The sequence below is a fragment of the Hippoglossus hippoglossus genome, chromosome 6 (genome assembly GCF_009819705.1).
Source record: "Hippoglossus hippoglossus isolate fHipHip1 chromosome 6, fHipHip1.pri, whole genome shotgun sequence".
In the NCBI taxonomy this organism is placed as follows: domain Eukaryota; kingdom Metazoa; phylum Chordata; class Actinopteri; order Pleuronectiformes; family Pleuronectidae; genus Hippoglossus; species Hippoglossus hippoglossus.
Window position 1 is genome coordinate 1865644 of NC_047156.1, and position 13126 is coordinate 1878769.

A 13126-nucleotide genomic window follows, 5' to 3' on the forward strand; every position below is an offset into this window, starting at 1 on the left:
TGGAATAGAGATAAATCAATCCTCTAGAAATATTAATAATTCTACTAAATGTCTCTCTTAACATGAGAAAACCTCCCTGTTTACTTGTGTCCGGGGCTTTTACTCAGTCACGAGTCATTATCATTGTGTCAGGTCTACATTTGCAATCTCACTGTTAATGTGTCACCTGTTGACTGGGAGGGAAGATGCTGCCCATGGTGTCGTATAAAGGTTCACCTTCCACCTCTGCGTGGCCTCAGTGTGAGGATTCCCGTACAGGCGGACGACATGGGGAAAGGTTTCTACATCAGTAAAGCGGTTGGGGTGGTGGGGGTCATCCTGGGTGCAGGGGCCCTGGCAACAATCATAGCTCTGTCTGTCGTCTACTCGCAGGAAAAGGCAAAAAATAACGACAATCAGGTTTCACCGACGGACGGACCAACGACATCCAAACCAACGACATCCAAACCAACGACATCCAAACCCACTGTGACGACGCCTGCCCTGTCCAACGAACCCTGGGACAAGTACCGGCTCCCCAAGAGCCTGGTGCCGGACCACTACAACGTCGTCCTGTGGCCCCGACTGACTGCAGACCCCACCACTCGACTCTACATCTTCACTGGTGAGAATCAGTTGGTTTCAGTTGCATTGGTGTTTGAGTTAAATTAAATCCTCCTCTGTCTTCAAGAAATAAAAGCTGCAGGAGTGTGGCGGCTTTTATTTCAAATAAAACAGTGATGGAGATAAAGTCTGACGAGAGGTTAATGAATTACAGGATTCTGGATCAGGATGAGTCTCCTGACATCTGACCCTCACTCACCGATCACCTTTGACAGATTTGCTTTTAATTGGACTTAGACAGAGTTTTTGAAACCATCTTTGATAAAAAGGTTTTACAAATGGTTCACATCGACTCTTTACACTTATTCTGCTTCTTTATCTATGATTTCATCTATTATATTATTCTACATTTCTCTGCTCATGTTCATTTATTCTCTTTTTATTTACCTGTCTGGTGTTATTTCTTCATGCTAAAGCAATTTATAGTCATCTAGTATAGTGCATTGTATAAATACAGTTTATAATAATTAATAATTGTCGTTGTTGTTGTTATTCGTAGTAGAAATATTATGAATCACTACAAAGTAAAGATACTTTCAGTCTTTACATCAATCTACAGGTTTGATCTTTTTGCTGCACAGGATCTTTCTTACTTCATCAGGACCGTACGGTTTTTTTTACGGAACCCTGAGTCCTGATAGGTGATATATTATTTGATCTTGATAGGACAAGATAGTTGCTCCGATATAAAGCTTCATTATATGATGTTCCAAGGTGGAGATAACATTTTATTAGCTGAGTTCTCGTCATCGCTGTGGCAACAGAACAAAGAAAAACAACGTACTGACAGAGAGGACTGAAGATTTGTGAGTGGACACTAAAAGCACTCAAACATATATTAAATAATTTAAATAATTAAGGCATGAAATCAGATTTTCAAATGCCACCAAATTATTGGCTTAGAAAATTCTAATTACCACCGAGGAGATAATGTTTTCTTTGCTATTTGTCTGTTTGTGCCGATTATACAGAAACTACTGAACTACGGTACTTTTCTTGTAGAATTATGGGTGAAGTCAATTATGACATTATGAGTTTGTGTAATGTGGTGCAGCTTGATTTAATCTAAGGGACTGGGTTGTGACTGAGTTTCTAAATACGTTATTTCATGTTGTTGCAGGTGAGTCCACTGTGGAGTTTAGATGCGCCGAGGACACAGACCTGATTCTCATCCACTCCAATAAGCTGAACTACACCAAACTTGAGAATGGCCAGCTGGCGAGGCTCAGCGCGGTCAACAGCGGCGTCAAGGTCCCGCCGATCAAGTCTTCGTGGCTGCAGCCTGTGACTCAGTACCTGGTCCTGCAGCTGGACGGTAAACTTATGAAGGACCAACGGTACCACCTGCACACCAAGTTCACTGGAGAGCTGGCTGATGACCTGGGAGGCTTCTACCGGAGCGAGTACATAGAGAATGGACAGCGCAAGTATGTGAACTTAATGTGTCCGATAACATCGAGTGTGAATCCAGAGGGTTTCAAAACTCTCAGTTTGGTCCTAAAAAGAACGGTTTTGATAACATTTCTATTTCAAAAGGTGTATTTTGTAAAAAAAAGACCCAACATAGACAGTTTGAACTCACAGTTTCCAGTCTTTGTGCTGATCCAGGCTAAAGAATTGATTGATTAAAGTAAATTGATTTATTTAACCGTCTTGCTTTTGGCAAAACTCCATACAAGCTGTTTTTCAAACACAAACCTAATTTGTCTTTTTCCTGTCAGGGTTGTTGCGACCACTCAGATGCAGCCGACAGACGCCAGAAAGGCTTTCCCCTGTTTTGACGAGCCGGCTATGAAGGCTACTTTCAACATCACTCTGATCCACGACCCTGGAACTGTTGCCTTGTCCAACGGGGCAGAAAAAGGTGAGTTGCACGACAATAACACGTTTATATTCACCGTCTAGGACATAATGAATGAATGAGGAAGATACATAAAAATAACTTTTCTCTTGTACAGAATCAAAGGGTGTCACCATTCAGGGCAAGAGTCTGATGCAGACAGATTTTGAGCAGACTGAGAAAATGTCCACCTACCTGCTGGCCTTCATCGTCAGCGAGTTCGGCTTCATCAACAACTCCGTTGATGATGTTTCGGTAACTGACACGTACCTCTGTCATGAATTCAGTTTGTATTTACAGGAAGCAGCAACAGCCAGCATTTTTCAGAACTGACAGTTTCTATTACTGACAACCTTATTTTGTAATCATGACTTTTTTATTAACTACGACTTTCGTTACAAGTTAAACGATACAAACAACACAGTTTCTCACTTTAATAGCATGCGTTAAACAGCTGGTATCAAATTAAAACCATAAAGGTTCACTGGTTTCTATAAATAAATATTCAGGCCAACAGAAATTGATGTTGCTTATGTGTTTGATTGTCTGCTCAGATCCGTATCTTCGCCCGGAAGCCGGCTATCGATGCAGGGCAAGGACAGTACGCCCTCAACAAAACTGGACCCATCCTTAAGTTCTTTGAGAAATATTACAATTCCAGTTACCCTCTGCCCAAATCTGGTGAGTCAGCCACATGATGATCTGGATTTGAATGAGTCTGGTTTCACCCTGAGAGTAGATCCCTAATCAGTCAGCTGCAACTGCCAACCCGAGGAGGTTACTCTCTGTTTCACATATGAAGCCTTTGAGAGGCCAAACAACCTCAAATAATGAATTATACTTGATTATTCTATTCTCTGGGCAATGAACCACGAATGATCTGTTTCCTGACACAGATCAGATCGCTCTGCCAGACTTTAACGCTGGAGCCATGGAGAACTGGGGTCTGATCACGTACAGAGAGACGGCGCTGCTCTACGATGAAACAGTCTCCTCCAACTCCAACAAGGAGAGGATTGCTTCCATCATCTCTCATGAACTGGCTCACATGGTTCGTTTTAATGTTTAATGTCATTTCTGGGTTCACCTCCACCAAGGCTAATGTCAAGGCTTTTCTTTTGTCTGTGTATCTGTCGTTCGTATTCGTTGTGTGTGAGAGTGATGTTCGTGTGCATTCATATGAATTCATTCTGTGGGAAACGCTGCAGAGAAAGTAACAAACTGTATTTCCTGACACATACCACATCCTTCCTCCTTCCAAGTGTTGTCAGAGCTGATGTTTGTTCACAATAGACAGACAGACACAACGGAATCATAACCTCCTAGGCTGAGGTAAAAATAGTATAGGACCCAGGAGGAAACCCTGGGGAACACCACTGGAGAGAACGGCAAATTATTGTGGTGATCTGTCCAGTAGACAGACAAAGTGATAATTCTGCATAACCTTGAAACAAAGGTCAAGAGGACTTGGATGCTTTTTGCTTCACGTCTCAATTGAAAAATATTCAAGTAGCTTCACGGATGTTGCATCTGAAATTAGTCGAGTCCAAACCATGTCTGCATTCCTGCTGTTTATATTTCATTTATGCTCATTTTCTTGGCATTGACACATTTTTCTCTGTGCTGTCTTTATAGTGGTTTGGTAATCTGGTGACCGTGAGGTGGTGGAATGACTTGTGGCTGAATGAAGGCTTTGCATCTTATGTTGCGTACCTGGGAGCAAACGATGCCGAACCAGACTGGAACATAGTGAGTATTTCCCAGTATATGGTGTCTCCTTCTCGCCCAATGGACTAATCTGAACTCATGTAGAACACTGGAGCTGGTGTCCGGTGGCGTTTTCAGCGTTCTGTCTAATTTGCCCCACAACAGAAAGACCTCATCGTGCTCAACGATGTCCACAGGGTGTTTGCCGTCGATGCTCTGGCCTCTTCTCACCCGCTGTCGTCCAGAGAAGAAGACATCCAGAGACCAGAGCAGATCAGCGAGCTGTTTGATGCCATCTCTTACAGCAAGGTGGCGTCACACTCCTTCACTTAAACCAAGTTCTCACTTCATGAGTTTCAATGATTTACATTGGGGGGTCTTCGTTTGTGTCCCACTCTCATATCATGTATCTTCCTAACATCAATCAAACCAGGTTATGTTTTATATTTCTGTCCCATAGAACTATTGGATTGTCTGAATGACTTGATTGATTTGTCACAATGTTGCTGAAACACAGTTCCCTCACCTGAACATGTCAAATGACTTTGTCGTTCCTCAGGGAGCTTCTGTTCTGAGAATGCTGTCGGATTTCCTCACTGAAGACATCTTCGTAATGGGACTCAGGGTAAGGACCTCATTGAGGAACACGATGAAATAATTCCCACATCGGCAAATCTTTGCAAATGTATTCTCTGTTTGTTTCTCAAACATGAGAACGTGACCATTCATTAGGGCTGAGTTTTGTCTCAGTTATTTCATATATCGGTGCTAAATCGATACTTTTAAAATGGTTCCGGTGCCAGAACAGATAAAAAAGCACAAAACAATGGTTGACAATAAGAACGGCTACGACAAAATGAAAGTTGAAATTAACGAATGAATTAAAGAATTAAGCCTAAGTCTCACCCTGCAAAACTAAGTAACCTCTGTTTGTTTTCTCTTGCAGACCTACCTGAAGGAATTTGAATTTGGGAATGCAGTTTACACCGACCTGTGGAAACATTTGCAAATGGCAAGTTCTTTTCTCCAGATTCTTCACATTAGAAAATTTAGAATAGTCTGTTACTTATAGTTTTGTTTCCACAGGCCGTTAACGCCACTGGCACTAACCTGACTGAAAGTGTCCAGGACATCATGAACACCTGGGTGCTGCAGATGGGTTTCCCTGTGGTCACCATAAACACCACCAGTGGGGACGTCTCCCAGAAGCACTTTCTCCTGGATCCAGACTCTGAAGTCACAGCTCCGTCTCCCTTCAAGTATGAACACACACTTTCTTTCCTTGCTCCCTCTCATAAGAACAACAAAGTCATGACATACTAACTGATACAAAATATGAATTCTCCATTTTTGTCTTCACAAAAGGCAAAATGCATAAACAACACAATCTAGACTAATTGATGTATTTGTTTCACCTTCAGTTACGAATGGATTGTTCCAATCAAGTGGACTAAGAATGAAACAGTCCAGACCCCTTATTGGCTGAAGCAAAAATCAGGTATGATGTACAGACCTCAGCAACAATGTTGGGATTTTAACAAGTCACATTCATTTACACGCAGAATTCTTTCTGTCTTTTTGTGGTTTGCCCTTCAGCAATCGAAGTCAAATTAATAAGTATACATCATATATCAGTACATATCATGTACCACGTGAGAGCAAGTGCCTTGAGTAGCGAGTCCACTTTTCAACTCCTGTCGCAAATATAATGTTTGAACCATAAAGATATTACTGTGGCAACGATATTAACAAAGCCAACCAGTTAATTCCCTTTCTCATTTCAAAAGGAACGGCTATTTTTTTCTACGCACTTCATTCAAAAACGTTAGCGAATACAACAACTCAATTGACTACAAACCAATCAGAGTCAAGTATAGATCTAGACTCCGCCCACGTAGGTGATGACGACAGGACGTGCGTATGTCGGACAAAATTCTTTAGTCCCTAAATTACAACGTGAAACCAAAACTAACAATGTGTTGTACCATAATGCATTAAACGTGATACCATAAAATGGTGTGCCTTTCGGCATTCAATAAATTTGGTTATCAAAATAAAATATTAAATATTAATATTTTATTATTAATATTAAATAATAACTTTAATTGATTAAAGTTACCTCGGGGGACCACCCTTCAAAGGAAGGGAAAAGATAGCCAATTTATTGATTAAGTCTCATTAAAGTACTAACTACAAATTTGGAACTCTGATTAACAATTAAATTAATAACTATAACCAAAATTACCATATAGATAGTTAGCTAAGTTGAAGGATATGGAGTTCTTGACAGTGTAGAGGTTGGCAAAATTCACTTATGCAACATTAATAAAAAAACATTTGTGAAAGAAAAACATTTATTATGAATATAATAAAGTATAAAAACACAGATTACTAACGGTGTACTTACTAAACAAAGATAGGTATGTGAGTATGCATGTGTGTGTCTATGTGCTTCCAAAATGGCGGCTGGCCACTTTGAAGATAACACCCTTCCCCCCCTATTGGAATCCTTACGACATGTAGCGGGGGTCCGAGCTAAGTAGGTGAAGAGTTATGCATGTGTGCCAAATTAGAGAAAGTTACTAGATGCATGCAAGGAAGGACTGAAGAGCATAACTAACATTAACTTTCTCAACAACTTGTAACCACAATATCACAACACCACAACATCACACAGAATCGAATAAACAGTCTTGTTTAGCCTAGTATAATTATTAAGCCCAGTTGTGTTACCCGTCCGTGGAAAGGGGAAAACGAGTTGCTGTGCAGTTCGCAGTTCTGTGAAGTCGTCTTGCTGGCTTGTGGCTCCTGCCTTAGTGATTCTGTTGAGCTGTGTTGCTGTTTGAAGTTCTCCAGCAGGACATCGAGTCGCTGCTTGAAGGGTTGGTAGAGCTTGGAGTGCGAGGAGGTTTCCTTGGTGAGATGAGCTGGAAGCTGCACCTTTGTGCTCCTCTCGAAGAGTTGGATGGGAAGAGAAGATGTGAGCTGGAGAAGCCAGGCTTCTTCCCTCGGCGATGCAGGAAAAGAGGCTCGACAGCCTTCTCTCCGTGGAGGGAGTGTAGAAAGAGATAGAAGAAGGTGGGGACAGGCCTTATATTGGCCCGGTGACCTCACAGGTCATGGGGTCCAGAGTGACCAATGGGAGTTGAAACCTGTGTCCCTGGGGGGGGGGGTTTCACACCTCTGTGTGACGTTGATGCCCCCTGGGAGACTGAGTTCCTTGCTCTGGTTTTCTCCGGAACAAAGGAACATGCGGCTTCAGGCTTTGACTGAACATGGAGGCCGAACTTTGGTTTCCCAAAAACCATGTCCCAACAAATGGAACAAACACATGAAGCTTAGTTCAGACTCCGAGGAGAGAAAACGTTCTAACTCCGACCTCCTTGTCGTCTGTAGCAACACAGGAAGCGATGAAGACGACAGCAGGCGACTGGGTGCTGGCCAACCTCGATGTGGTGGGTTACTACAGAGTCAACTATGACGACAGCAACTGGGACAAGCTGCTAAACGCTCTGAGCACCAATCATAGCGTAAGACACTTCTGACGGATGCCTTCATACAAACATGTTTCCTAATGTTTCCTTTCAAGAGAACTAACAGAGACATGTTGTTTTTCCAGCTCATTCAAGTGATCAACAGAGCTCAGCTGGTGGATGATGCTTTTAACTTGGCCAGGTGAGTCCAGCTGATGTTATATTGAACAGAGGATGAAAGCAAAGGCAGGAAATTGTTACTTTTAACTTGTTGCCTTCAATAAAGCCAAAATACTTTATCAAAGTTGATCCAGTTAGCAAAATCCTTTAATAATATCAATAACAACAACAATGCCAGAAATATTAGTCTGGTAGTACTTCTGCACAGCTCCCATTACACAGAGTCATGTATTTTTCGATTGTTTCTTTAAAATTATGACGTTACAAATATATTTTGTAGTACGGAGCATCGGATAACGAGACAAAAGTCGTATTATTATGAAACAAAAGTCGTAACATTACGAGAATAAAGTTGTAACATTAAGAAAATAAAGTTGTAACGTTACGAGAATAAAGTTTACGATAATAAAGTTGATATAATACAAAATAAAGTCTCAATATGTCAATAAAGTCCTAATTTTAACAGAATAAAGATAAAAAAAATGTCAGTAAAAAACCATCAAGCATACAAATCAAGACAATGTCATAAATTTCTGCAGCGTATTAAAGAGTGGAATGTAGAACTTCTTTTATAACATGTTGTAAACTCCACAGAGCAAAGATCATCCCGACAGTCCGCGCCCTCAGTACGACCAAGTACCTGAACAAGGAGAGAGACTACATGCCCTGGCAATCGGCTCTGGGAAACCTGAACTTCTTCTACCTCATGTTCGACCGCAGCGAGGTTTACGGCCCCATGCAGGTGTGCAACATTAAAAAAGACATAAAGACATAAAGAAGCAAAGCTAATTGAGTTGCTTTCATGATCTGAACCTTAATGGAAATATCAGATTTCCTTAACTGCAGCATGTTCTCCTTGTTTTTAGGATTATCTGAGGAAACAGGTCGTCCCTCTGTTTGATCACTACAAGACGCTGACTGGAAACTGGACTAAAGTACCGACTGGACACATGGACCAGTGAGTAAAGATCCCTCAGTCGTCCAGAGCACTTCACAAACACCCCTGTTTTATTCTCTTATTCCGTCTTTCTTTGCTCCCCCACATCCTCTTCACGTCTTCTAACGCTCGTCCTTCTCATGTCTCCTTCAGGTACAATCAGGTGAACGCCATCAGCCAGGCGTGTAAGACGGGCCACGAGGAATGTCAAACCCTGGTGAAGGGATGGTTCAAACAGTGGTTGGACACAAAGATGAACCCGTGAGTGTAAACACCTTCCCAGAGGAATACTTACTATATTACTCTTAAACTGCATTATCTGTGCTGTACTGAGATTTAGACACTTCATCTCTTCCTCAGGATCCACCCCAACCTACGCTCCACGGTGTACTGCAATGCCATCTCAGCAGGTGGCGCTAAAGAGTGGGACTTTGCTTGGTCGGAGTTTCAGAACGCCACGATCGCTAGTGAAGCTGAAAAACTGCGCTCGGCTCTGTCCTGCACAAAACAACCGTGGCTGCTCCAAAGGTCTGCTCAACTTACCAATATTTATACAGTATAAATACACATTTATACACACATATATATATATATATATATAAACTTCTCCTGCTGCTGTGTGTTAATGCTCTCAGGTACCTGGAGTACACTCTGGATCCAGACATGATCCGAAAGCAGGATGCCACCTCCACTATCGTCTACATCGCCAACAACGTGGTTGGTCAGTCTCTGGCGTGGGACTTTGTCAGGGACCGGTGGTCGTACATTTTCAATCAGTGAGTATGACTCAACATTTTCTAACGTCGCTGCCTCACATTGAAACGTGAGAAACGTTTTATCATCTACAGAGATTCAGCTGTGCTCAGCATCTAGTCCAGAATACGACACTTTCAATGGGAGTAGAAGGTTATAAACGCAGGTTTATGGAGTGTTAGGAAACACGAAGTGAAGCACGGCTACACATAAAAAGATTTACTGTGGTTTTAAAGTGCAGCTTATCATCAGTGAGAGCTTTTATTGACTCAGACGAACTTTGGTCACGACTCAAACGATGATGAGCAGAGTTTAAGTGCTTTTAACTATTACAATTTTTCACAAATATAAGCAGTGCGTATTTCTCCGTCTTTTGTATGTCTGACTTGTAATTCTCTTCTGGTCTCAGGCTGCTGCACCTACAGCAACATGATTGATTCCTATATTTCCATCTCCAGTAGAATGTAGATGCTTTTATTAAAACATCTTTTAATGAGATTAGTCTGTACACATGTGCATTAAGCTATCATGTCATTCAGCTTCTTTTACTTTGAGTTCGTAGATTAAGAGAACAAACCGCTTGAAGGCCAAACGTAGTAGAAGTGGTTTTAATTTGCAGCTGATGGTTTTATTTTCCCTCACAGGTACGGTGGTGGATCATTCTCCTTCTCCAACCTCATCAATGGCGTCACAAAACGCTTCGCCACTGAGTTTGAGCTGAAACAGGTTCGATATTCCACTATGAGTTTTTATGGAACGACACATATACACAGCGTTTGTCTCTTTAGCTTTTCTGCTTTAACTTGAGCTGCAGTTGCTACAACACCTGAGCATTGAAGTGCTTCTCCTTGATATAGCGAAACACGCTATTGTTTAATGAAGGAGGCAGAATCCGCAGGTAACGCTTCTAATTTAAGATCAGAACATAAGCTTTGCCGATTCTGATCTGACACTAATTTCCTTTGTAACCTGTAACACTGGTGTTTTCATGAGTTTATTACCCAGGAGGAGGTTTTCCACACGTTGTCATCCCAGTCATCTGTGTTGTTATCACGTCAAACTGCTGAGTCACTTCCCCAGATGCTCATTTCTCTGTTTTTTTCATCGTCACAGCTGCGGCAGTTCAAGGCCGATAACGCAGAGGTGGGTTTCGGCTCCGGCACCCTGGCGGTGGATCAGTCCATCGAGAGAACCATCGGCAACATAAAATGGATCGCGGAGAACAAGCAGAACGTCCTGAAGTGGTTCGTGGCTGAAACGAAGCCCTGATGAAGCCGCGTGTTCACCCTTTATTTACATGTGATTAGAAACAATCCTTTTTTAATAAAACGAATCTCGCTCGGAGGAGGAGGAGATTTTGCACAACTCAACTGGAAAAAGTAGAATTACAGTGTATTTCAAAACCTAGACAATAAAAGTATAATCAGAAATGATGTTTTGATATTTAAAGCTGGAGAGAAGATGTTTTTGTTGTTGTTTGTATTATACTTTTTTAAATCACAGTTTTAAATACACGAAATCTCTGAAATGAACAAAATTACAGTTTGTATTGTTCTTGTAATGTCGTGTAAAGAAAAACATGTTCATCCTCTTTTGTTCATATCAGCTCTGTATTTAATAATAATATTATCTTCTTCTGTTTTTCTGTAAATTAAAGAGTAGATGTTTATTTTCTTGTCACAATACAAAATAATTTCTGATAAAGTTGAAGACATTTTCTTGTATTTATTGTTCTGATTTAAACATATATATATTTTTTTATTTTCCTCAAGGATTGCAGGTGCACATGAAAAAATATATAAAAAACACCTGTCAATATGATATCAATCAATCAGGAAATTGATAGACAGGTATACAAGAAGAAAAGTAAAATAGGCAAAGCACGGCCAAGGCCAAACGGTCCCTTAACTCAAATACAACTAAATCACACACACTCATAAATATCAGTCCCCCAAATATGCCCGATTTAAATCATCTAAATCCATGAATTATTCTCTGAGAAATCTAAGAAAATTTCGAATAACGTCCTAAGAAAGTGAGAAAAGGTTCCTGGATTAGGACTGTGATGGGAATTTCTGCATTTGGGTAATGTTTAATGGAAGAACAGACATGTATTTAGAAGAATGTATGAACAAATGTGTTTCTGTGAGTTAACTTAGACTTTATGGGTGTTGCTCAGGGAACTTAGATGTTTATGGCTTCCTCCCTTCGTGTGTCACTGGGCAAATGGTTCACTGCAGGGGTCACTCAAGGTGTCTGAGTAGATGGGTGCGGGGATCTCTGTCTTGTATACAGGACTGGGGTCTTTTGTCTTGTAAACGAAGATAAGGGTCTCTGAGACAGATGGTTCACACCAGAAGTCACTCCAGGGGTCTGGGACAGAGATGGAGACAGGATGTCTGCCCACCCTGATCAGACATCAAGGAGCTGATGGAATACCTTTTGCTCCTCTCAGGGAGGGGCTTGTGATGTATAAAGTGTATTGATTCTCCTATGCTCTTTGCTCATTGTTACACGTCACTCTAGGTGATGTGTGGGGTGAGTCCATCTGCAGATGTTAGAATTGAACTTACCGAGAGACAATGTATGACTTTGTGTATGATTAAATAGAAATTTCCACGACAGGACCAAGATGTAATTTGGTTCCCTGTCCCATCCCCTTTTCCCGTAATCCTGTTTAAAACAAACGATCAAACAGGCGAATGGAAAACATAACCCCTCTGGCAGAGGTCGTAATAAACTTTAACCTTTCCCCTTTTGTCTTAATAAATTCATTTAGCAATTTGATTAAAAGACATCAGTAAAAGACACAGTAAAATATTGATAATAATAATAAAAGCCATTAATTACAAAGTGCTTCACCAGGAGAACAAACACAGACAAGAAAACGAAACATCAAAGACAAGAAGCAAAGGAATACGATGTCAGTTAAAATCAATGAATTCAGTTAAAATCAATGAATTCAGTTAAAATCAATGACAGCAAATCATATCACATAAAATCTAAAATCAAAGAGATAAAATAATACAACATTCAAAAGTAGTGGCAAAAGAAACGGATAAAATAAACATACACCTGCAAATTTAAATAAGTCCAAACATCAGCTTATAGTGGAGCTTTCTCTAAATTTTAAATTTACAGTATTTCAGTATATTATGAAGTAAATGAAGTTGTAAATGTAGCCTTTAAAAGGGCTTAAGAGAGGAATTAATGTTTAGTTACATCCAGAGATAGGCAAAAATACATCAAAATGTATTTTGATACAAAATACTGGTGCCAGAAAATGTAACAAAATACAATACATGTATTTTGTATTTAAAATATAGGAAATACTTTTTCTGGATTTTCCGTTTTCTCACAATTTGGTATAGCAGAGCATTCAGGTTTGGGCTATACAGTATAATGTACACAAAGCTCTGGTGAACCCCACAGAAAGGAAGAACAGTCACAGAATGTCAGTGTAACTAAGCAAAGCTATTAAAAGACAACAACTTGATTGATTATGTGTATATATATATTTTTATTAATGGGACTTAACAGCCCATAAACTTTGGCTTTGTATCAACAAGAAAATATTCATCACATATGAATAGCATCACACATTAGGCCTATGTATACTATAAAAGCAAAATA

The 13126-nt window shown here is 40.5% G+C and overlaps 1 protein-coding gene across 1 annotated transcript; it reads left to right on the plus strand.

Moving 5' to 3' along the window:
- Positions 1-250: 250 nt before the first annotated feature.
- LOC117763509 (aminopeptidase N-like) lies at positions 251-10935 on the plus strand. The gene is made up of 22 exons (XM_034588684.1): positions 251-604; positions 1724-2030; positions 2325-2467; positions 2562-2698; positions 2998-3124; positions 3340-3494; positions 4079-4192; positions 4316-4459; positions 4710-4775; positions 5097-5162; positions 5237-5409; positions 5572-5648; positions 7547-7680; positions 7770-7825; positions 8398-8545; positions 8670-8761; positions 8894-9001; positions 9101-9268; positions 9376-9516; positions 10138-10219; positions 10607-10757; positions 10897-10935. The coding sequence occupies exons 1-22, from the start codon at positions 268-270 to the stop codon at positions 10899-10901; spliced, it is 2931 nt and encodes a 976-aa protein (XP_034444575.1). The 5' UTR covers positions 251-267; the 3' UTR covers positions 10902-10935.
- The last annotated feature ends 2191 nt before the right edge of the window (positions 10936-13126 follow it).